The following is a 22,137-nucleotide window of genomic DNA, read 5'->3' on the forward strand; positions in this document are numbered from 1 at the left end:
CTTTTCAGTGGGTTTGCAAAACACAGCGTAATTAGCATTGGGCGATTATGCTTTTGTGACTATGATTTCAATCGCACTTTGTTCCAAGTGATACGTATGTTTTTCTATGGGTTTAGACTCTCAAATCATGCAAATTGGGTATACTTGGCATGAGGAAGATATCCAGAATCCTGAATAATGACCAGAGAATCCAAAATTGCAGTCTTAAATAAATCCAAGATAGCTGCTCGCAGTTTAAAATGGTGGCTGATTTTTGGAGTTTTGGGTAATAAAACCTTGGGGTGCCTTGGGTATATTTGGTACATAGTAGGAAAATGTCCAGAGTATAGAAGTTTGTGCTAAAAGTCGTTGCCGTTAAATCAGTTTGAAATGTTTCATTTTCGGTTTCTGTACTGGGTTTTTCGTTTTGGGAACATTTCGACTTTTTTAGGGTTTTTATGTCAAACATCATATTTTGGAACGAATTTTTGATATATTTTTCAAAAGTTGAATTGCGTTGAAGTCAATCAAATGCGACAATAGTCAACGTTAATTTTGAAACTTCAAATGTGTTTTTATCGTGTTTTTCTATTGTAACATGTGACATTTATGCGTCCGATGGCAGCAAAGCCATGGTGGACGCTCTCCTTATCGACTCACCGCTTTGCAGCCCAGAGTCTAGAAGTGGTGCCCAGGAAATCCAAGATGACAGTCTAAAATCCAAAATGTCAGAAGGATATTCAAGATGGTGGCTGTTTTATGGAGTTTTACGCTGTAAAACCATGCAAAATGGGTATATGTTGTTTCAGGAAGATGCCTAGAGTCCAAAATTGGTGGTCAAGGAATCCAAGATGGCGGCCCACAATTCCCGATGGCGGCTGTATTGTGAAGCTTGTATGAAGTTTAAAACCTTGCAAAATGGGTATACTTGGTATGAGGAAGATGTCCAGAGTAGAGATCTTGCGTCACTTTGTAATAAATTAAATGTATTGACTGACTGTTTTTCTACTCATCATATTGACCAATGTGACGCTACCTTCTACCTGTGTGGAAACTCGCTAGTAGTTAATTGTGTGAAAAACAAGCTACTAAGTAAAAATTCACATATAAAAAAGAATAAAAAATAACAATCTATCGCAAAAATGTTGTATGGCAAATAGCTTTTTAAAGCAAATTTCCGAAAAAAAACGGTTCGGATTCAGCGGCTCAAAATCTGTAGAAGTTGCTGAGTCAAAAAAAAAAAGTTTCACTTTGTAAGACCGCCGAGGAATTGCGCTGGCACCATATTATAGGAATTCCGACTGTATACTCATGTACACCCGCACAAAGCACTTTTATAAAATACACACACTCTCTCTCTTCTCTCCCTATCTATTTCTCAAAGCTCCTACAAGGCTCTCTAAATGCCAGTGATACTGCAGCTGGTGCTTGCTTGACCAATTTTCACACGTGCTGCAATCGAGTTCTCTCTGTTGTTGTAGTTTTTACGCTCAGAGGCTATCAACTAGCTCTCCATGTTGTGGAAATGGGTCAACTTTACGATTCACGTAGAGATTGGTATAAGGAAAAAGCTTCCGTGAGGTTTTTCTACTCACGCCTAGATGGGTTTGGTCCATCGTTAATGCTTCGTCAAAAAGCTGTTTACGTATTATACATAATGGAACTGCAGGCTTTTCCAGCACTATTTAAGGATTAAGCTTTTTTGTAACCGTAAATTCGGACAAAATTGGTCCACGTTGAATCTACCAAGTTCAACCTGATATCTATGTCAATGAGACTTTGATATTACTTAGGGTGAGAACTCTTCTTAATCGTTTTCTTCCTTATTCAGCCATTGTCAATACATATGATTTAGACGCATATAGTTTCAATTAAATGGTCTTAATAAATATGACGAAGGTGTTTAAGTATATTTATTATTTGATGATACGAGTACATATTGATAAAATTAGTAAAAGAAAGCATTAAACCAGTAAGAGATTAATTCACTGGTTTCTTCGCATGGTCAAGTGTAAAACATGTGAAACTGAATAAACTATACTACTTTGGTAAAACAATGATAAAAACCATAAAATAATGTTTTGTGTTGAGCTAGTGCATTATTAATTTGTGTATCAGCCCATATGCATTGTGAATGTTTTCGAAAATATTTTTTCATAGATAATGCTGGTTACTTATATATTGATAGGTATTTCTCAATAAAATAAAAAAACAGCATTTATTTTTTAAATAGATTAAAACTTTATAACTTAACATATTGCTTCCAGTAGTGATGAAAATCGATTGCTTTCCTCGAACATTTATGGCGCATGCTGCTGACGTTTGCGGTTCTAAACTAAAATTACCGTGATGATTTTCGCATTATAATTCTTCTAATTCACTTCCCGCTTTCAGCCTATTCTCGCAGAAACTTCTAAAATTCTCTACTAGAGTAACGAAATTATAAATCACATAAATAAACCTATCTGTGTTATTATTGGTGTGGAAAACTGGAGTAGGTAATAAATACAATATTTGATGAATAGAACACACGCGTCCCCCAAAAAAAAACTGACGAAACGCAACCGTTTGGCTTTTATCACTAAAACATGTAAAACACTCAAACGAACAAACCACGACATTGAAATCTTGGGCGATTCTGGGCCCACACTTTTTGGCTTTGATACATTCGACCAGTTACAGTAAGGCACATTCCTCAGTCTCTCGTGTTCACTGAAATCTCTTAACCTGCTGTAGGACCCATCCTTTGGGAGCCGGGGAGACCTTGGTAGGAGTGGAAGTATCCGAACCCCCACTGGCCACTCGTGGTTTAACCTTCTTCATCTGCTCTAGGTGAGCGGGCTTCACCGGAACAGGAGGCGGTGGTCCACTGGAACTGCTGGAAGCCGAAGAAGATGAACGCGCAACCTGCGAGGTGGACCTCAGCAGTTGCCGTTGCTGGTTGATTTCTCCAATCGATTCGTACACCACCTGGTCGTCCAGGTCGGGCCGATTGTCGTCTCCACTGTAGACTGCTGAATCGCGGAAGTCTTCGTTCTCCAGACATTCCTCAACGGATTTCTCGTAGAAACCACACGAGTCGTCTTCCAGTTCGATTTGAACTCCGCAGACGCTGTCGTTGGATGAGTTGAGTGAGAAGATGGAGTCTCGCTGTTCGAGATCTGTTGAATATAGAGGCTTCAAGGATCCTCGGTTGATGAGAATGTTGGGTTGTTGGTTCGGGCTAGTAAAAAGCGTTCGTGGATCGGCATAATCAAGATTGGCAATCCGCGAACCTAGGTCCAGACTTCCCTGCTTGTAGATGGGTGTTGGATCCTCTGGGTTGGAAATCTTGCGTTGATTGAGGTTGCTGTCGCAACTTCCGGTCGTTGATGGAGAAGCATGAAGGCTGATGAATCTTTGGAGCAAGTTCTTTGGTGACTTGATACTGAGACTTCCTTGTCGTTCCAGTGGCTTCAAGGTATCCTCGCTTGCGAGTGTTACAATCTCGGAGCGCGTGTCCTGCACGGGTCCGGATTCTTCGTCCTTTCGCCACGGATGATGATAGTTGATATTGGTATCGCTGTTCCTCAGCTGAGCAATCGAAGACTTCGGCACGACAGATTGACCATCGATGTTGACCAGGCCATTCTCCGAGTAAGCAAGTGTTACATAATCTGAATCCGGACGGGATCTCTTCGGCTTAGCGTCCGACTTCAACGACGACTCCTGACCTTTTCCGTACTGCTGCGATACGGACCTGGTCAACGGAGGGGCATACTTGTACGGAACATGGACGTTCCTTAGCAAAGACTCGTAGATCGGTTCAGGCGAGGTAAGATCAGATTGAATTTCGTTCAACCGGTTCAACAAGTCCTCCGACTCCTTGTTTAATTCATCAACCTCCCTGAATTCATCTTCCTCGATCTCTTCTGGAGGTTCCGTTTTTGGTAACTCAGGAAGTGCTTGCTCCTCTTCCACCTCCCTACGGTCAGAACCACCATCTTCTTCTTGACTAGTACACGACAGTGATCGAACCGAATCGAATGACTTCTTTTTCGGTGGTCTACTCATCTTCCTGAACTCAGTCTTCTCCAACACCAACTGAGAGATTATATCCGAATCCCTCCTCGGGCTACCTTCTCCTTCCATCTCTTTAGCCCCACCACTTTTTCTAACCTCCACTTCACCCTCTCCTACCGCATCCACCAAACTCAGATTATCCGTCGATTCGGTGATCTTCAGCACCGTCGTATCCTCTTCACCATCGCCCAGCTCCAGATCCGTATAGAACGTCGAATTCCCTGTCAACGTTTTGGATCTGGTCTTTCGTATATTGGCTATTCGCTTCGGTATAGTCGTCGTGTTGTACGACTTCACATCTACCAGACTCTCCTTCGTCTTCCTTCGCTGCGTTGCAAACCTATTTCTCTCTGCCATTGCCTTTGCAAAAATCTCCTCGTCGCTCATCTTCAACCCCTTGCGGTCCTCCGGCAGCCTTGTCTCCGAGCGACTTCTATTCTTCAGCTGCTTCTGCTCCAGCTCCTTCTTCACTGAATCGCACTTACATCCACCGGAATCATCCTTCGTCATTGCCGCTTCTTCGCCGCCACCCTCTTGCTCCAGCGCTTTCGAGTACGACTGGAACGTGGGTTGCTTAACGTCCTTCTGCGAGATCCCATCCAACGATATGCTGCTGGCCGTATTCTTGCGCATCTTCTTCGAGCGCATTCGCATCTCGCTGCGACGAAACTGTTGTCTCCGTTCCAAGTATTCGGGCGTTGACGGGTGATGCGTGGGCCACTTCCAGCTGGCATTCTTGTCGGCCATGCGATCTGAAATGAGGATGACAGTTATTGAAAATGTACGATAATCTGAGAACCCAACAAACATACCATCTTCATCGCCAAGCTGCAGCACCAGTTCCTTGGCCCGTTTCGGAATGTCAAAGTGCTCCAACATGGCTTGTTTGATCTGCTGGGCCCAGTGTCGCTTTTGGTCCCGATTGCGAGCGGTGAGCTTGATCTGGCCCTTCGGGTCGTTGTACGGGATCACGTTGAAGCTGGTCGGCTCGCCCGGTAGATGCTCCACCAACATGAGGTTCTTGCACTGGAAAGAGGAGGTAGGGGAATTAGAATAAGGACATTGTCTGATTGATTCCAGTAATGACTCACCGGAATATAAGCACGAAACTGCAACCGCTTGTCCTCCTTGGGCTTGGTGATGATGAGCATCGTCTGGAACAGTAGCACGACCCGCGGTTTGGCATGCTCGCTGAGCAGCCCTTCCTGGCGCAGTTCACCCAGCACCGACAGATCCGGCCCGAGCCACCCGTCGACGATGCCGGCCAGCTCCTTAACGCGGCTTTGCTGTTCCAGCTTCTTCTTGACCTGATCAATGTTGTGCGCGACGCTTTTCATAAGCTCGTGCGCGTGGGCCACCTGTTTGTCGTCGCAGTGTTTGCGCAGGTTCTGAAAAGATGATGGGAGAACAATGCAAAAGGGCAAAAGGGTGATGACGATTTCCAGGAATGCTCTTGCGAGCGCTTAATTGAACCCATCCCCTGAGGCCTGATTAGCGTGCAGCATGCTGCTCATTGATTGATTTATCGACTCGCGATGATACTGTCTTTATTTTCAGTCATCATTGTTCGCCGATGGTTGGCGCAATCGTGAGAGTAAAATGCAGTCATTGGAAGGCATTCCTCATCTACGCCGGCCATTACTCTACGACGCGCGCGTGAAAGGAATGACCTTCGAGAACGGAGTCGTCATTGATGTGTATAGCATATATGCGAATGAAACGATACACAGTGGCGCAAACCTGAAGGAAAGCTAAAAAAAAAACAAATTGTATTCACTTTAATAATTCTGAATAACATGTACATCCTGTAAAACGTTTAAAAGGGCCAGCTCACTTTTTTCCACTGTATTAACGAGATTTTTAGCCCTAGGCTAGTTCATCTCGGGAGCCACGCTTTACTTCCCTTTCGAAGAAAGAACTCGCATTGTGTGAGTTTGTCGGGAGTGAAATTCAATCCCAGGTCCACGGCGTGATAGTCAGGTGTTTTAACAATCACACCAGGTCCGCTCCTCAATCCCACTTTTTACACATAAAAAGTGGAATTTATACGGGGCGTAGACTTTATTTAGAAGTCCCTAGCTAGAATTCTCACATTATCATTGAATGACAAACTAATGAACCCACGCTAGTTAGCAATTAAAACCACAACTATTTCTGCGCTTTCCTCGACTTTTGTCCATTACTGGCTCATTTAATGGGAGGAGTGTAATTGACGAGGGCCGTCAACTAGAACCGAGAAGGGCTTCCTTCTATGGAAGAGGCTGCATCACAGCTGGACATGATCATCGACTTCATGTCTCCTAAGAGCAACATCAGCAAGGAGCTCAAGCAGGACTTACTGAGGCTCGGGAAGTCGATGCTAGCAGTACTGCAATACCATGCCAACTATGGCAACAAATGGGCCCAAGTCGGCACATGCCGCGTTGAAGAGAGCAGTGAGTGAGTGTCTTCAGCCATCACAGGTTACGGCGGGCCAGAGGAAGGACGCCCTTTGGAGAAAAAGCGAAAGAGGTCAGGAAGGCTCTCTCATCATGAGTGCAAGTACTCGAAGGTCTTGGAAGTGATGTATGCATTATCAGACGTGCTCGTTCCGGTGAAAATTAATGACCCAAGTAACCAAAAGTTCAGATAAAAGGGTACTTTACAAGCTAGGTAGCTCGTTCGAGGTTGCTCATTAGCCTTCTAAGCAACTTCATTTTTAAGTAATTTTGGAACTTGAAAGTTCTCATGAGCATGCTGGATAGCCTTCTAAGCAGCTTCTAACAGAGCTTTGACAAAATTCATGCAGAAACAAAAATGTGTTTTCCAGAATCACAACCGTGTTGGTGGGGTTTGTGATTCATATATGGAAAATTGCTTCTGATAATTATATTTTCACATATGTCGCTGCTATGTAAATTAGAACTGGATCCTCCTGCGTGATAGACTGCCGGCTTACCGTTGCGCTGAAGACACTTGACAAAGTCAAGCTAACTTGACTACTGTACAAATGTGCAAAACTAGCTGCCGACAGAAAATCGATTCAAGTAAGACTTAAGCTGCTGTTTACTCAATCGCAACTGTAGTACTGTGGTAGAGCGTAGGGATGTCACGCAGCGACTATCGTTTCGAATCCGATGGACGGCATTTTTTTTTTGCTCAAGCCTGATTTGATAAATTCATATTTGTCTTTTATTCGTCACGGTGCTCCCCAGACCGTTATTATAAAATAAAAATCTCCATCCAATCGGTGCCCACCATTCGTTTTCTATGGCTATCCTGCATGTCTGGGCAAAATTTGAAAAAAATCGTAGGGCCCATTTTTGAGTTACGCCCTTTTAAAGGGCGTAAAGCCCAATATTCAAAGAAAAAATCGAAATATTTAGTACCCAACCATTTTTTAACGATTTTGATGAAATATTTTCTTGAAGAATTGTATTGCATTGAGTATTAGATTTGTTTAGAGCGATTCCAAGCAACAGCATCAAAATTAAGCAAATTTTTTAATTCATGATTTTCTATTGAACTGAAACTTTGCACAGTTTTTCAGTTCCATCTAAATCGCCATTTTCCGATATCAAATTTTTATTTTGCATCACGACTAACTTTTCAAAAGGGTGTATGTGAAAATGGTTAAAAAATATTCAAAAATCTGCACAGCCAAAATGGTTCGTTCGATTGCTATGAATTTTTCAGCACAGTTAGATAACTACATGGTGATTCCTAAGAAAATATACACTGTGAAAAAAAATATTTTCTAACATTGAAAAATATCATTTTTGTCACAAAAACTCAAATATCTCAAAACCCTATCTTTTTACCAACGTAATTTTTCTAGGGACAACGGTCCATTGTATTAGCAATCTACCATAAAAATTAGGTGATGGTAAACTTATAAACAAAAAAGTTATAACATTTCAAACATTTCACAATTTTCACATTTGGTAAATATTTTTTTCTGTGTAAATTATTTCGGTCAGAAATCGCAGTTTGATGCTGATTTTATTGTTCAGCAAAGTTAGATAACTAAATAATGATTCCTAAGAAAATATACACTGTGAAAAAAAAATATTTTTTAACACTAAAAAATATCATTTTTGTCACAAAAACTCAAATATCTCAAAACCCTATCTTTTTACCAACGTAATTTTTTAGGGAAAACGGTCCTTTGTATTAGCAATCTACCATAAAAATTTGGTGATGATAAACTAATAAACAAAAAAGTTATGACAATTCAAACATTTCACAATTTTCACATTTAGTAATATTTTTTTAGTGTAAATTATTTCGGCCGCAAATCGCAGTTTGATGCTGATTTTATTGTTAATGGCCTTGCGTGAGTAAAACGAGCTGTTTTTATTATGTATTATGTATATCATATGTACAGTAATGTTCCGATTTCATCACGCCCTCCGCGCATTAGTCGTTTATTCATTAATTTGCTGTTACATTTGAGGACAAGTGTTTTCCCTCTTCTTCAAGATGAATGTTGAAAGCGTGTTTTGCAACGTTAAACATATTGAAATGGGTATAGATGTTGAAGTATACTTCAAAGCATTTTTGAAAAGGGGCGTGATTAAATTGTCTAAACAGATGTCGCTGATGGTACGGTGGCATGACTCTCTGCACTTAGCACTTCTGGCAATTTCCTAGTTGTTGTCGTTTTCGAATTTCCTGCGCCATGCTTTACCGATGATATACAGATGGCTCGTTTGTCAAAGTCTAGACGGCAGGACGTGCAAATGCGTAAATTTGTATTCAATTTGGGCATAACCAGTCTCTTTCAGTTCATCTATGGTGCTTTCGGTGAGATTTCGTAACTCTTTTGAACATTTTTTTTTCATCAAACGGTCTACAAGAGAGCGTTGAGTTGAAGACCTTTGAGAGAGCGACTGTTCATGTTGTTCGTTAGGTTATAATAAACAAAATCACTTATTAGTTTTAACTGACTAGTTTGGTGTTGTTTGCTTGGCTGAAGAAAAAAATTACTATAAAATTTTTAATATCCATAGCGGTAGTATTTTTTTGCTTTTTCGTGAGCATTGTCATGGTATGTATACAGACAAACAAACGTAACACTGACGAAATTTTCATTGACCACGCCTTTAACGATCATTTTGAATCTTGGTTGTGGCTTTCATAACCAGAAGAGTGCCCATCGTTTTTCTTTGCGTTTGAAGTTTCACACTAGCGCCTTCTGATGACGATATTGCACAACGCAGTGTTTCGTGAAACATTTCCACCAGGTGGTGGTAGTGTGAACTGGGCGATGGATTTTCACGAAAATTGTTCTAGGCATTTCGTCTGTTTGTCTGTGGTATGTACCTCTCATGCATTTGTTGTTGTTGAAGTTACTCGCATTCTTCCGATCATAAAGTCTGTTCTCTAAGAGGTATTTTTTTTTGCAGGTCAACTAGACGTATACGCGTATATATAAAAGTTTTATTATGCAGCTTTCGTCTTAAAAATAAGTTTAATTCCATTTTTCTTATGATCAATAGCTTTTCAACACTATCAAGGGATTTTTTCACCAGTCACGTACAATAAAAAGTATGACACTCTCAATATTTTTGATCACAACACTGAATCGCGTCTAAGTTTCAAATAGATACTATCGTAATTATGAATTATCAAACAAAAATATCATGAAACCAACTTGTTTAATTCAGGTGGTATAATTCTCGAAATAATTTACACAGAAAAAAAATATTTTTTTGTTACTAAATGTAAAAATTGTGAAATGTTTGAAATGTCATAACTTTTATGTTTATCAGTTTACCATCACCAAAATTTTATGGTAGATAGCTGATATAATGGGCCATTTTCCCTAAAAAATTGACGTTGGTAAAAAGATAGGGTTTTGAGATATTTGAGTTTTTGTGACAAAGATCATATTTTTTTAAAGTAAAAAAAGATTTTTTTTACAGTGTATATTTTCTAAGGAATCATCATTTAGTTATCTAACTTTGCTGAAAAATTCATAACAATCGAACAATCCGTTTTTGCTGTACAGCTTTTAGAATATTTTTGAACTATTTTCGCATACACCCTTTTGAAAAGTTAGTCGTGAGTGAATATGAAGGTTTGATATCGAAAAATGGCGATTTAGATGAAATTGAAAAACTGTGCAAAGTTTCAGATATTTTTGAAATGGTCGCTCAGGATCGACTGACATGACTCCGTGGAATTCCTCTTTAGCATAGTTTTTGTTGAAATAATTGAAGAAAATATGACGTTTTTGTGAGGTGACATAAATAAAAATGTTTTTATATGAAAATATTTCAATTATATTTTTATAACTTCTCAGGTTCAAATACGGTAAGTAAAACGTGAATGTATATAAACAAAAAAATAAAGTAAATGAAAGGAAGTCTCTTAAAAAGAGGAATTTAGCATAACATGTGAAAAGGGCCTAAGTGCTTTTTTGTAAACAAACACGGTTCGATCGCTGTAGGACCCAACTGTACCCACGAACATCTGCATCCTTTAGCGATAGTCCGAAGATTGCACTTTCTGAAACATGTTTGTTTACAAAAAGCACTTAGGCCCTTTTCACATGTTATGCTATAAACGATATTATGTGTGTTTGAATAAATGGAAGAAGAGCTGTTGTTTTAAGCCCTTTACATACTAGTTTTTTTCGCACAAGACAAAAAAAAACGAATCAATTCTGTATGAAATCATGGAATCGTGATGATTTATATTTTTTTATGATAATAACATCTAATCAGATATGTATTGTATTTGAAAACGTAATATTTTGAATAAGAATGTAGTGTATTATAAATAATAATACCTACACTGAATGCCGCTTTACGGTGATAAAGACCACAAAAATGTGTTTAAATTTACTATTGGAAAACATGATTATCACACCACAAACGCCTCCTGGCAGCGTGTTGTCTTATCTTTTAAAAGCTATGTGGACATGAGATGCAATTGAAGAGACTTAGAAAAACGATAATGCTGAAGCAAGTCTGTTTATATCTCATTTTTTTTAAAGAAATATCTATATATTTGCGCGGCTCATTTCAACTTAGGCGCTGTCCATAATCTACGTAAGGTATCAGTTCCCTTACTATGCATAAATGCTCTCTTTTTCATAGTACTTAAAACCAACTTTGCTATTTTGTGAAAACATAGTCGAGTAGCCTTGAGTCGTTTTCAACAGTGAGCGAAAAGTCTCTCTCCACGGCAGCACCTGTGCAACCGCCCGTATGAATAGCGCGCGATTGGGTTCGGCACAGATAGTAAATTTAGAAACATTTTTGTGGTCTTTGTAGGTATTATTATTTATAATACACTACATTCTTATTCAAAATATTACGTTTTCAAAAACAATACATATCTGATTAGATGTAATTATCATAAACAAATTATAAATCATCACATATTGCTGTTCATGATTTCATACAGAATTGATTCGTTTTTTTTGTCTTGTGCGAATAAAACTAGTATGTAAAGGGCTTAACACAACAGCTCTTCTTCCATTTATTCAAACACACATAATATCGTTTCTAGCATAACATGTGAAAAGGGCCTAAGTGCTTTTTGTAAACAAACATGTTTCAGAAAGTGCAATCTCCGGGCTATCGCTAAAGGATGCAGATATTCGTGGGTACAGTTGGGCCCTATTTACAGCGATCGAACCGTGTTTGTTTACAAAAAAGCACTTAGGCCCTTTTCACATGTTATGCTAAATTTCTCTTTTTAAGAGACTTCCTTTCATTCACTTTATTTTTTTGTTTATATACATTCACGTTTTTCTTACCGTATTTGAACCTGAGAAGTTACAAATATAATTGAAATATTTTCATATAAAAACATTTTTATTTATGTCACCTCACAAAAACGTCATATTTTCTTCAATTATTTCAACAAAAACTATGCTAAACAAATCTAATACTCAATGCAATACAATTCTTCAAGAAAATATTTCATCAAAATCGTTAAAAAATGGTTGGGTACTAAATATTTCGATTTTTTTCTTTGAATATTGGGCTTTACGCCCTTTAAAAGGGCGTAACTCAAAAATGGGCCCTACGATTTTTTTCAAATTTTGCCCAGACATGCAGGATAGCCATAGAAAACGAATGGTGGGCACCGATTGGATGGAGATTTTTATTTTATAATAACGGTCTGGGGAGCACCGTGTCGTGTATGCTTAAACAGTTGTTTTCTGTAAAAGAAATAAATTTAATCTTCATTGAAACACAATGCACAGTGGGGAAAAAACGACCCAAAAAGGCACCTAATTATTGCGGCTGATTGCGATCTTTGAAGTCCATCTTTTCCGAATGGAAAAACGTCAAGGAATCGATTGGTGATAGTTTCATTCACCGGAATTGAGTGTAAGTGTCCATTTTGTCCCATTTTCCCCTAAAAACACTGTTTCTCTGAATTAAATAATGGTTTTAACTGATTGCGGCTAACCAACCAATTTTATATTGATGTAGAATTGACAGGTGCATTTTATGGGGCATACCTCGATCTGAGTATTTGACTGGAAGTGCCCATTTTGCCTCATTTTCCCCTAAAAATACTGTTTTTCTAGATTAAAAAATAGTTTCAACTGATTGCGGCTAACCAACCATTTTTTTCTTGATGTAGAATTGACAGGAGCATTCTTTGGGACACACCTCGATTTGTGTCATTGACTGAAAGTGCCCATTTTACCTCATTTTCCCCTAAAAATACTGTTCTTCTGAATAAAAAATTAGAATCTACTGATTGTGGCTTACCTACCATTTTTTTCTTTATGTAGAATTGACAGGTACATTTCATGAGGCACACCTCGACCCGTGTCATTGACTGGAAGTGCTCATTTTGCCCCATTTTCTCCAATAAATACTGTTTTTCTGGATTAAAAAAATGGTTTTAACTGATTACGGTTAACCAACCATTTTCAATCTGATGTAGAATTAACCGGCGCATACTTTGGGACGCACCTCGATCTGTGTATTTGACTGGAAGTACCCATTTTGCCCCATTTTCCCCTGAAAATACTATTTCTCTCAATTAAAGAAATGTTTCAACTGATTGCGGCTAACCAATCAATTTTTACTTGATGTAGAATTAACCGGCGCATATTTTGGGGCACACCTCGTTCTGTGTCTTTAGGTGGTGGTGCCTATTTTGCTCCATTTTCCTCTAAACTACGGATTTTCTGGATTTAAAAATAGTTTCAATTGATTGCAACTAGCCAATATGTTTTTCCTGATGTAGAATCGACCTACACTGTGGTGCATAATTGATCGGACAAACGCCGATTTTCATACAAAATGGCCAAGTTTAAGATGCTGTAACTATGGTTTGCTTTGTTGGATTGAGCTCAATTTTTGACACGGAACTACAAATATGCTGAATTTTGTGTATACAAAGTAGAAAATGTTTTCGTTCACAGGTCTGGGCGTGGCAAGGCGTTGAAAATATTGCAAAAGTGATCGGACAGCGGTACCCCTTTGATTTACACGCGTGCCGCTGTCCGATCACTTTTGCAATTTTTTCAACGCCTTGCCACGCCCAGACCTGTGAACGAAAACATTTTATACTTTGTATACACAAAATTCAGCATATTTGTAGTTCCGTGTCAAAAATTGAGCTCAATCCATCAAAGCAAACCATAGTTACAGCATCTCAAACTTGGCCATTTTGTATGAAAATCGGCGTTTGTCCGATCAATTATGCACCACAGTGTATGTATACTATGTGATACACCTCGCGCTATGCGTTAGTCTGAAATTGCCCGTTTCGCCCCATTTTCCCCTAAAAAGTTCCAACTAATGGCGGTTACCAAGCAATTTTTTTCCCAATATGAAATTAATCGATGCAAAAACTTTATTGGTTAGCTGCAATCAATTGAAACTATGTTTAAATCCAGAAAATCCGTAGTTTAGAGGAAAATGCAGCAAAATAGGCACCACCACCCAAAGACACAGAACGAGGTTCACCTTAAAGTATGCGCCGATTAATTCTACATCAGATTGAAAATGGTTGGTTAGCCGCAATCAGTTAAAACCATTTTTTTAATCCAGAAAAACAGTATTTTTAGGGGAAAATAAGACAAAATGGGTACTTCCAGTCAATGACACAGATCAAGGTGTGTCCCAAAGTATGCGCCAATTAATTCTACATCAGGTAAAAATTGATTGGTTAGCCGCAATCAGTTGAAACTATTTTTTATTCCAGAAAAACAGTACCGTAATCCGGGGTCAAATTGATCACTAGAAAACAACTTTTGCGGATAACATTAGTGACTATTCAAATATTGCAAAAATAATTTCTGTAAAATCAGTACCCAGTGGATCTCCATGAAACCATGTGACAAAATTTTGTTCAACTAATTTAAACTTTTAGTAAAATTACTTCAAAAATAAAAAAAAATTAAGATGCCACTTTGGGGCGAAATTGATCAGTGTGCAATTAGGCATCGGTTAAAAAGAAAAATTTCCTTATCCACTTAATTTTGCTCTTCTGAACCCGAATAAGGCGTCAAAAATCTTACAACTAGTGAATTTCACCCTTAAAATGCAAAATTAAATTTTGAAATTTCCCCCTTAACGCCTAAATGTAGGCAATTTTCTTTGAAATAAGTGGTTTCTGTTACAATAAACTTTTTTTTCGGCAAAAAATGAACTTTTTTTTAACTTATTCATATTCAGAATAGCTTCATAACTTTCTAACCAAGGCTCCACAAAAATGTTAAAACAAAAAACTTACGGGAAGTCCTAGTGGCAATCGATTGTTTGCTGTCAATGATTTCAGCTTAGTGAGAAATACACTGCAAATTCCTTAAAAAATAATGCAAAACTAACTTTTTTCTAAACAAATAAAAGTCTAAAATCATCTCTAGACATCTATGAACTAGATGGGGTAAGAAGTTTGAGATCATTGCGACGCTTAGAAGTTCCTGGTATTCAATTACAATGTAGTACCCAAATGATCAATTTCACCCCGCTGATCAATTTGACCCCGGTTTACGGTACTTATAGGGGTAAATGGGGCAAAATGGGCATTTTCAGTCAATGACACAAATCAAGGTGTGTCCCATAGAATGCTCCTGTCAATTCTACATCAAGAAAAAAATGGTTGGTTAGCCGCAATCAGTTGAAACTATTTTTTAATTCAGAAAACAGCATTTTTAGGGGAAAATGGGGCAAAATGAGCACTTCCAGTCAAATACACAGATCGAGGTATGCCCCATAAAATGCACCTGTCAATTCTACATCAATAAAAAATTAGTTGGTTAGCCGCAATCAGTTGCAACCATTATTTAATTCAGAGAAACAGTGTTTTTTAGGGGAAAATGGGGCAAAATGGACACTTACACTCGCTTCCGGTGAATAAAACTATCACCAATCGATTCCTTGACGTTTTTCCATTCGGAAAAGATGGACTTCAAAGATCGCAATCAGCCGCAATAATTAGGTGCCTTTTTGGGTCGGTTTTTCCCCACTGTGCAATGCTACTGAACTTAACTTCTATGAACTTGAAAGTTCCGACAATTCTTAAGCAGCTTTAAAGTTCAGCGAAGTTCAGATAAAGTTCCGAATGGTTCCAAGTTGCATTTGGAACTTTATCTGAACTTCGGGGAACTTGAAAGTGCATTTTGTCATGAGAAGCGGAATTTTTGGTTACTTGGGGAGCTATGTTGGACGCTCTCCTTATCGACTCACCGTTTTGCAGCCTGCATCAATGAATCAAACGCTCGTGATACTAATCTTCTATGGATCATGCTCGAGAAGGACTCACACCAGGTAGAACGTGATCTGGCGAGTCCACAGTTATTAATTGAAGGGCTTTCTTTGCCTGCCATTGCATGAATTTGTACATTGTGTGGCAGTACAATGATACACTATGCCAAGGGAGTCGAGAAAACTTTCTCGACTGGAACGGGAATCGAACCCGCCGTCTCCGGATTGGCGATCCATAGCCTTAACCACTAGGCTAACTGGAGACCCCGTTTTTCTCAATAGTTTCCTTCAGTTATCTCAGTAATTCATCCAGAAATTTGCTCAGAAATTCATCCTGAGATTTCTTTGAGAGATCCTCTAAACATTCTCATAAATTGACCCAGACATTTCCTCAGGTTTTCTCCGGGAATTTCCTTGAAAATTCTTCCAAAACTTTGCTCAAGAATTCCTCAGGGATTCCAACAGAGTCGCCGGGGCCCGTGGCGTAGTCGCTAAACGTTAACTTCATAAGTGGATAGTCATGGGTGTGGTATTCCAACTCGTCAATATCAACTAGCCTTATATCATCGAGATCAATCACTAGAAAACACACTTCTTTTCACAGCCCATGTGCACTGGCCTCTCGTCTCTTCGGTCCTCGACCCACAACTGTCCGCGGCCTCTCGGGCACTCTTCTCAGGATGCCACATCCTCCCCTTGCAAGAATGTGTGAATACTAGGGATAACTATGCAATTTTTTAATGATCTTTCAATAAAACTGCAACATAAACTACGACACTTCATGTAACCTTAGAAATCATTGTAACTGTTACCTCTTCTATGTATAATTATGTAATTCATCCGTTCATATGTTTATAAATGTGACTATCCATGACTGTGATAATTTAACGCCGATCTATTGTAATTTTCAAATATTTAATCTGTTTACTTCTCCTATGCCTGGTGGGCAAAGGCTACCTATATATGTGGCTTTGCAAGCTGACGTTTGAAATCCTAACTCATCTCATCCTTTTCTTTCCCACAAAATATTTCAGTGTTCTGCTTTCATTTCCTTTCGTTGTCATTCCTTCCATTTGGAAAACTGAAATTAGTCATTTTATGCAAAGGCCCTTTATTTAAATAATGTAATGGAACTGATAAGAAATCATAATTGGTTCATTGAATCTCCGACACATTTTTTTACTTAGCCTCGGAATGAAGAAAAAAAAACTCTACTGCTGGTCAAAACCATAAAGCCTGTAACACATAGCGTCCATTCCGTCGAGGTTTGCGTTTTTATGTGACAGTGAAAATGGGAAATCTGTCAAACTTCTGTCACGCAAACGTAACCATTTAGTAGGGCACTTAACACTCAAGTGAAAAGGCCACTGAAACAGAATCGTATAAGTTGATAAGTTTCCACAAACCAAATCTCTCAAACTTTCGAAAGAAATCAGGTATTTCTATTTTTTTTAGAATAAGCACACAAAATATACTGAGAAATACATTACAGTTAATATGTAACCAACAATTTAAATTATTAATCCATCAAAGAAACAAAGTTTCTAGAAGACCTATTCCATTTGGCAACGCGTACACTGCGTGTCAAAAAGTTGAATATTTCGAAACTCAACCAATGGCTTTTAATAATAAACAGTGTACTCAAGTACAATCGAACTTGCATCTTGTCACTTCAATTTGCCTATTCTACTATGTTACTGTTACTGTTTGTTGCCACAAAAGTTCAGCTTATTGGACGCAGTGGCTTAAACTCCCCAACAGGGGAGGGAAAAAAAAAAAAAAAAAAAAAAAAAAATGTTACTGTACGACCTCCGATGAAACATAGAGTAGCTTAAATTCGTCTATTGTTTTTCGCTGTACATAATTTTGCTAATCCACGTTCCTGTCGCCAACCACCCGCATAGAAAAATACAATTCACAGTATCATGCATATCATACGAAGTTGGTTCGTGGAATAGTAACTATACCACTAAGAATTGTTTTATGATTGCATGATTGAGAATGAAAAAAATTAATTATTTAATATTTTTCAAGAATCATTACAATTATAATAATGATTCATTGAATGATACATGAATAGTTCCGAATCATAGGTTTTCGTAAATTTTGCGGCCGTGACTTGTTTTCTTTGAGATTTGGCATGTCTTTTTCGGTTTCCTACAGATTAGAAACCCCACAATATTGAGTCATTTCTTCTTGCGCTTGTTAATCAGGCTAATAAATTGAACTTCCAGGCGCGAAACATTTTTTTTTTTGTTGGGATTTGAACCACTGCGACCATTATTGTGATCTATTGTGGTAAGGCGCGAAACATGCAGGACATTGTAATAAATTTGATGAGCACTGCAACGAATTCGAATTTCACCGCACCCAAATAAACAGTACAGTGGTAATGATGCAGCGGAAACTGCCGCCCTCGCTGCTGCCCGTGCACATTGAGGATCAAAAACAAACGCATCAGTTGTTGCTGTGGCCGCAAAGAGTATTTCCGAGCAAGCTGCCGGGTATGCATTGCATAAGGAGAGCACTAACTTACCTTGCACTCCTTGCATCGGCCTCCAATGGTTGTTCCTCTGCCAGCTCTGCCACCTTCTTTGGGAGCATTGCTTTCTAACTACCCGCGAGCACCAAGTCGATATGGTCTCATGGGCAAAGACCGCACGAGGAAAAAGGAACCAGCCGAATACCAATCACCGCAGTTCGAGTCCCGGATAGTAAAAAAAAAATCCGCACCCAAATATAAACAGAATGGGTTACGTCACGAACTTGACAGGTGGTTCCGCAGGGGGGTGTATTTTTTTTCAAGTCGATAATGCAGAATAACGAAATATTTCAAGCTTGTTTATATTATTCAGTGTATCATAAAGTAAACGATAAGTTGATTATAATGTGAATGATTTGACAATTTTTTTGTTCGTGAAAATTGCCATTTTTGAATGGTAACGATACTTAACAACCCATTCGGTCTATCGTTCAAACTCCAAATATGATACATGTTATCACCGATATGATTTACAGTATCATCGGTTTATCATACATTTTATGATACCGTGAATAATTGGAAAACGATAAACAGAATCGTAATCGTATAATACCATTCTATTCGGGCAAATATTCCCATGCGAGTAAATTTATAAAAAACAAATGAAGGTCTTTAGCTTCAGATTGAGCTTGAGCTTGATTGACCGCCCGTGGATGCAAAAAAATGCAAGTAACAAAAACCATCCTTTGAATTTGAGAAATGCTATTTGCACAAGCAAACAGGTACTACATCTACCGCACTTCAGCCTAGAAAATGCTATCTCCATCCCACCAATACGAAATTAGTTTATGATGTTACCGTCCAGCATCGGTAACCTATCTTTTAACACATAGGAGCATAGTTTCAATGCGTACCACGGCGAGAAGAAGAAGAGGACTGTAGTTCGCAGAACCCTGACTCCAGTACACAGTGGTGCGTTGCTGAACAAAAGGCAGCCAAAACCTCTTACTCAAAACTCCCAAAAACGTATGAAAATCACGAAATCTATCTCTATCGCAAGTTTTCAACAAAGTACATCATACACTAATCGAAAGCACTGGTCCTAAGCTTACAAAATCACACAACCGCATCGCTGGCGCAAGCATCCTACTACCTGATAGTTCCAGATCAATTTTGACTCAAAAACGGATAACTTTCAAGAATAACGAAGGATTTCAGGCAGCTTTTTCGCAACTTAAATTCCATACATATGATCTTTACATATCTGCGAACAAAGTCTGCAAAGCAACTATCACAGTTCAAGAGGCTGTCAAAAATTGAAATTTCAATGAATCAATCTGAAATTTTGAATTTAGACATATTTAGAAATATTTGGGAAACTGACAAAAATATTACATCTACATTAAAAGCATTTTAATTTTTTTTGGGTTTCGAACGCCCTCGCACCACTGTGCAGCGGGCAGATCGTCAGCTGAGTGACTGACGCTTTCCTCCCCCCGACATCAACAACCCAACAAAATTTTTATGCTTACAACCTCTTACAACCAATCACAATCAGCCACGATCCAAAACATCGTGAGTACTAGGCGACACACACCTCAAAATCTATCTAGTGAAGTTTGTAGTTGTAATGTTTGAGCAAACAAGTTTTGCGTAGTTTATTTCTTTTTTCAAATATATATCGGAAATGTGTCTCTCATGTGTGAAGACACATTTGTTTTTTTTTTCAAACTGCAAATACAAAAACTGAAACCTTTCACAAATTAACGAGCTAATCGCATAGAATTGATTTGTTTTAGCGTGCACGTACGCGTGCCGCTGCCGTTAGTCGTCGCTGACTTACTGACCCCCCTCGAACCGTTGCAAACTCGCCGCACACATATCAATGCATAAATAGAATGAAGCAAAATAGCGCGAAGCTTCGGTTCAAACATCATTCACTCGCGCCGTTGGGCCACGTGTTTTCAAAACAGTGCTGCCAAGCAAGTTTGTATTACATTATTTGCAAAATAAGAAAATAATAAAAAATAATAAAAATATGAACGGATGGTTTTTGGTTTCGGACCAATTTTTTTCTCAAAACAATACTCCTTTCTACACTAACGTTATCTTTTCATGATATATCGCAAGTTACACACCCTATGTGCGGCTCCGTGGTCGTGTGGCTAGGGTCACCAAGCTCTTAGTCGCATCGTGCTGAGGAGCGCGGGTTCGATTCCCGCCACAGCTGTCAGGAAAAGTTTTCGGCTGTGCCACTGGGCGTTGCATGCTAGTCCGTTGTCTAGTGTCGTGTTTCCTTCAAAGAGCGAAAAGCTCACTGGAAGCATTGAACGTGTCCTTGTCTTTAAAATTAATTTAATAATGTTTTTTTTTTATTCCAAACTGTTAAAATACATCACAACTTTTTTTTTCTTTTTATCGCTCATTCTATTAGCCTTGATCTGACTTAGCTTAATACTGATGTTGGCCTTGGGCTGAATCCGGCTCAACTCCACAAAGCATGGCAATAAGCTAAAACTCTACGCAAGCTTATTTTTTAACTGTATGGTAATGAGCGATACTCGAATACTCGACACAATACTTTTGATTTTCTTCCAATTAATTGTTCAAACTGATTGCTAATGAGCTAGCATTCGTTTTTTTTGCACTGTTGCATTGGCCATGAGCTTCACTCGGCGCAATGAATATGTTGGCCATGGGCTTGACCCGACGCAACATTTTAAATGCTTGCCAATGAGCTGAAACTCTACGCAAGCATGAATTTATCTGTTTTCACTGTATTGGCCATGAGCTATACTCGACGCAATACATATGTTGGCCATGGGCTTTACCCGACGCAACATTCAAAATACTTGGCAATGAGCTAAACTCTGCGCAAGCAATTCTCTCCACTAAGTAGGAAAATATATATTTCTGGCAACAATGCCACATGAAGAACTCACCCATCTTACCATCTCACCCTCTGCCAAGCTGATACTTTTTGGCACCATTGATTGATGCACCAAGCGGTAAGAAGAAGAATTTTGACATCCAAGCGGTGTGCCGTTTACATCCATCGACCAATCAGCGACGAGGATCTAATCGACGGCACACCGCTTGGATGTCAAAACTTCTTCTTCTTTTCGCTTGGTGCATCAATCAATTCTCGGAACTCACTTTAACCACAACAAAAATGCTCTCATTTTATAATTTCAACTTTTTTTTATGTTTTCGCATCATAAAACTATTGAAAATATCATGGCAGGATCGCCAATGTGGTATTCCAACTCGTCAATATCAACTAGCCTTATATCATCGAGATCAATCACTAGAAAACACACTTCTTTTCACAGCCCATGTGCACTGGCCTCTCGTCTCTTCGGTCCTCGACCCACAACTGTCCGCGGCCTCTCGGGCACTCTTCTCAGGATGCCACAATGGGTTCGATCCCAGCCCTGGCTCTTGCAATTTTTCGTCAGTTGCTCTTCCCCCCGAGAGTGGCTGACATCTGACCCTCCTCTGAACATATGCTTTAAAGGACCCAGAAACTTGGGTATCGGCTAACGGTAACTCATAATGGACCCCCAATACGACTGGAAAAAGAACAAGAGCCACACATCAACATCCTCGTGCTCATCATTCTACATGGACAGGGTAGAAAAGTGACAGCAGTGCAATATAGTAGATATAGGGTATCGCGCCACTTGGGCGGTGGCTTCTATATTCGTCTGTTTTCCACTATTACTCAGTCAATTTTGAACAAATTGACTTGAAATGTTGTACACGGGTAGATACTATACCTATCTCACCACATTCCAAAAGTTGTGTCAATTGATTCAAATTTGACTGAGTTGTAGTGGAAAACAGACGAATATAGAAGCCACCGCCCAAGTGGCGCGATTCCCTAGTAGAATTAGAATAGAAGACATTTAGGCGCTGTACAAAGTGTAAGTGTAGTACCCT

The 22,137-nt window shown here is 39.0% G+C and overlaps 1 protein-coding gene across 1 annotated transcript in view; it reads right to left on the reverse strand.

The window, feature by feature from the left end:
* Positions 1 to 2,196: 2,196 nt before the first annotated feature.
* The window catches only part of LOC115269199 (uncharacterized), a 462,914-nt gene continuing 442,973 nt past the window's right edge, over positions 2,197 to 22,137 (reverse strand). Inside the window, exons 5-7 of the mRNA XM_029877650.2 lie at positions 5,133 to 5,429; positions 4,854 to 5,067; positions 2,197 to 4,793 (exon numbers count right to left, since the gene is read on the reverse strand). Coding sequence (XP_029733510.1) covers positions 2,689 to 4,793; positions 4,854 to 5,067; positions 5,133 to 5,429 — 2,616 coding nt within the window. The 3' untranslated portion in view covers positions 2,197 to 2,688. The remainder of the gene's footprint in view (positions 4,794 to 4,853; positions 5,068 to 5,132; positions 5,430 to 22,137) is intronic.

The sequence above is a fragment of the Aedes albopictus genome, chromosome 2 (genome assembly GCF_035046485.1).
Source record: "Aedes albopictus strain Foshan chromosome 2, AalbF5, whole genome shotgun sequence".
Taxonomy (NCBI): Eukaryota; Metazoa; Arthropoda; class Insecta; order Diptera; family Culicidae; genus Aedes; species Aedes albopictus.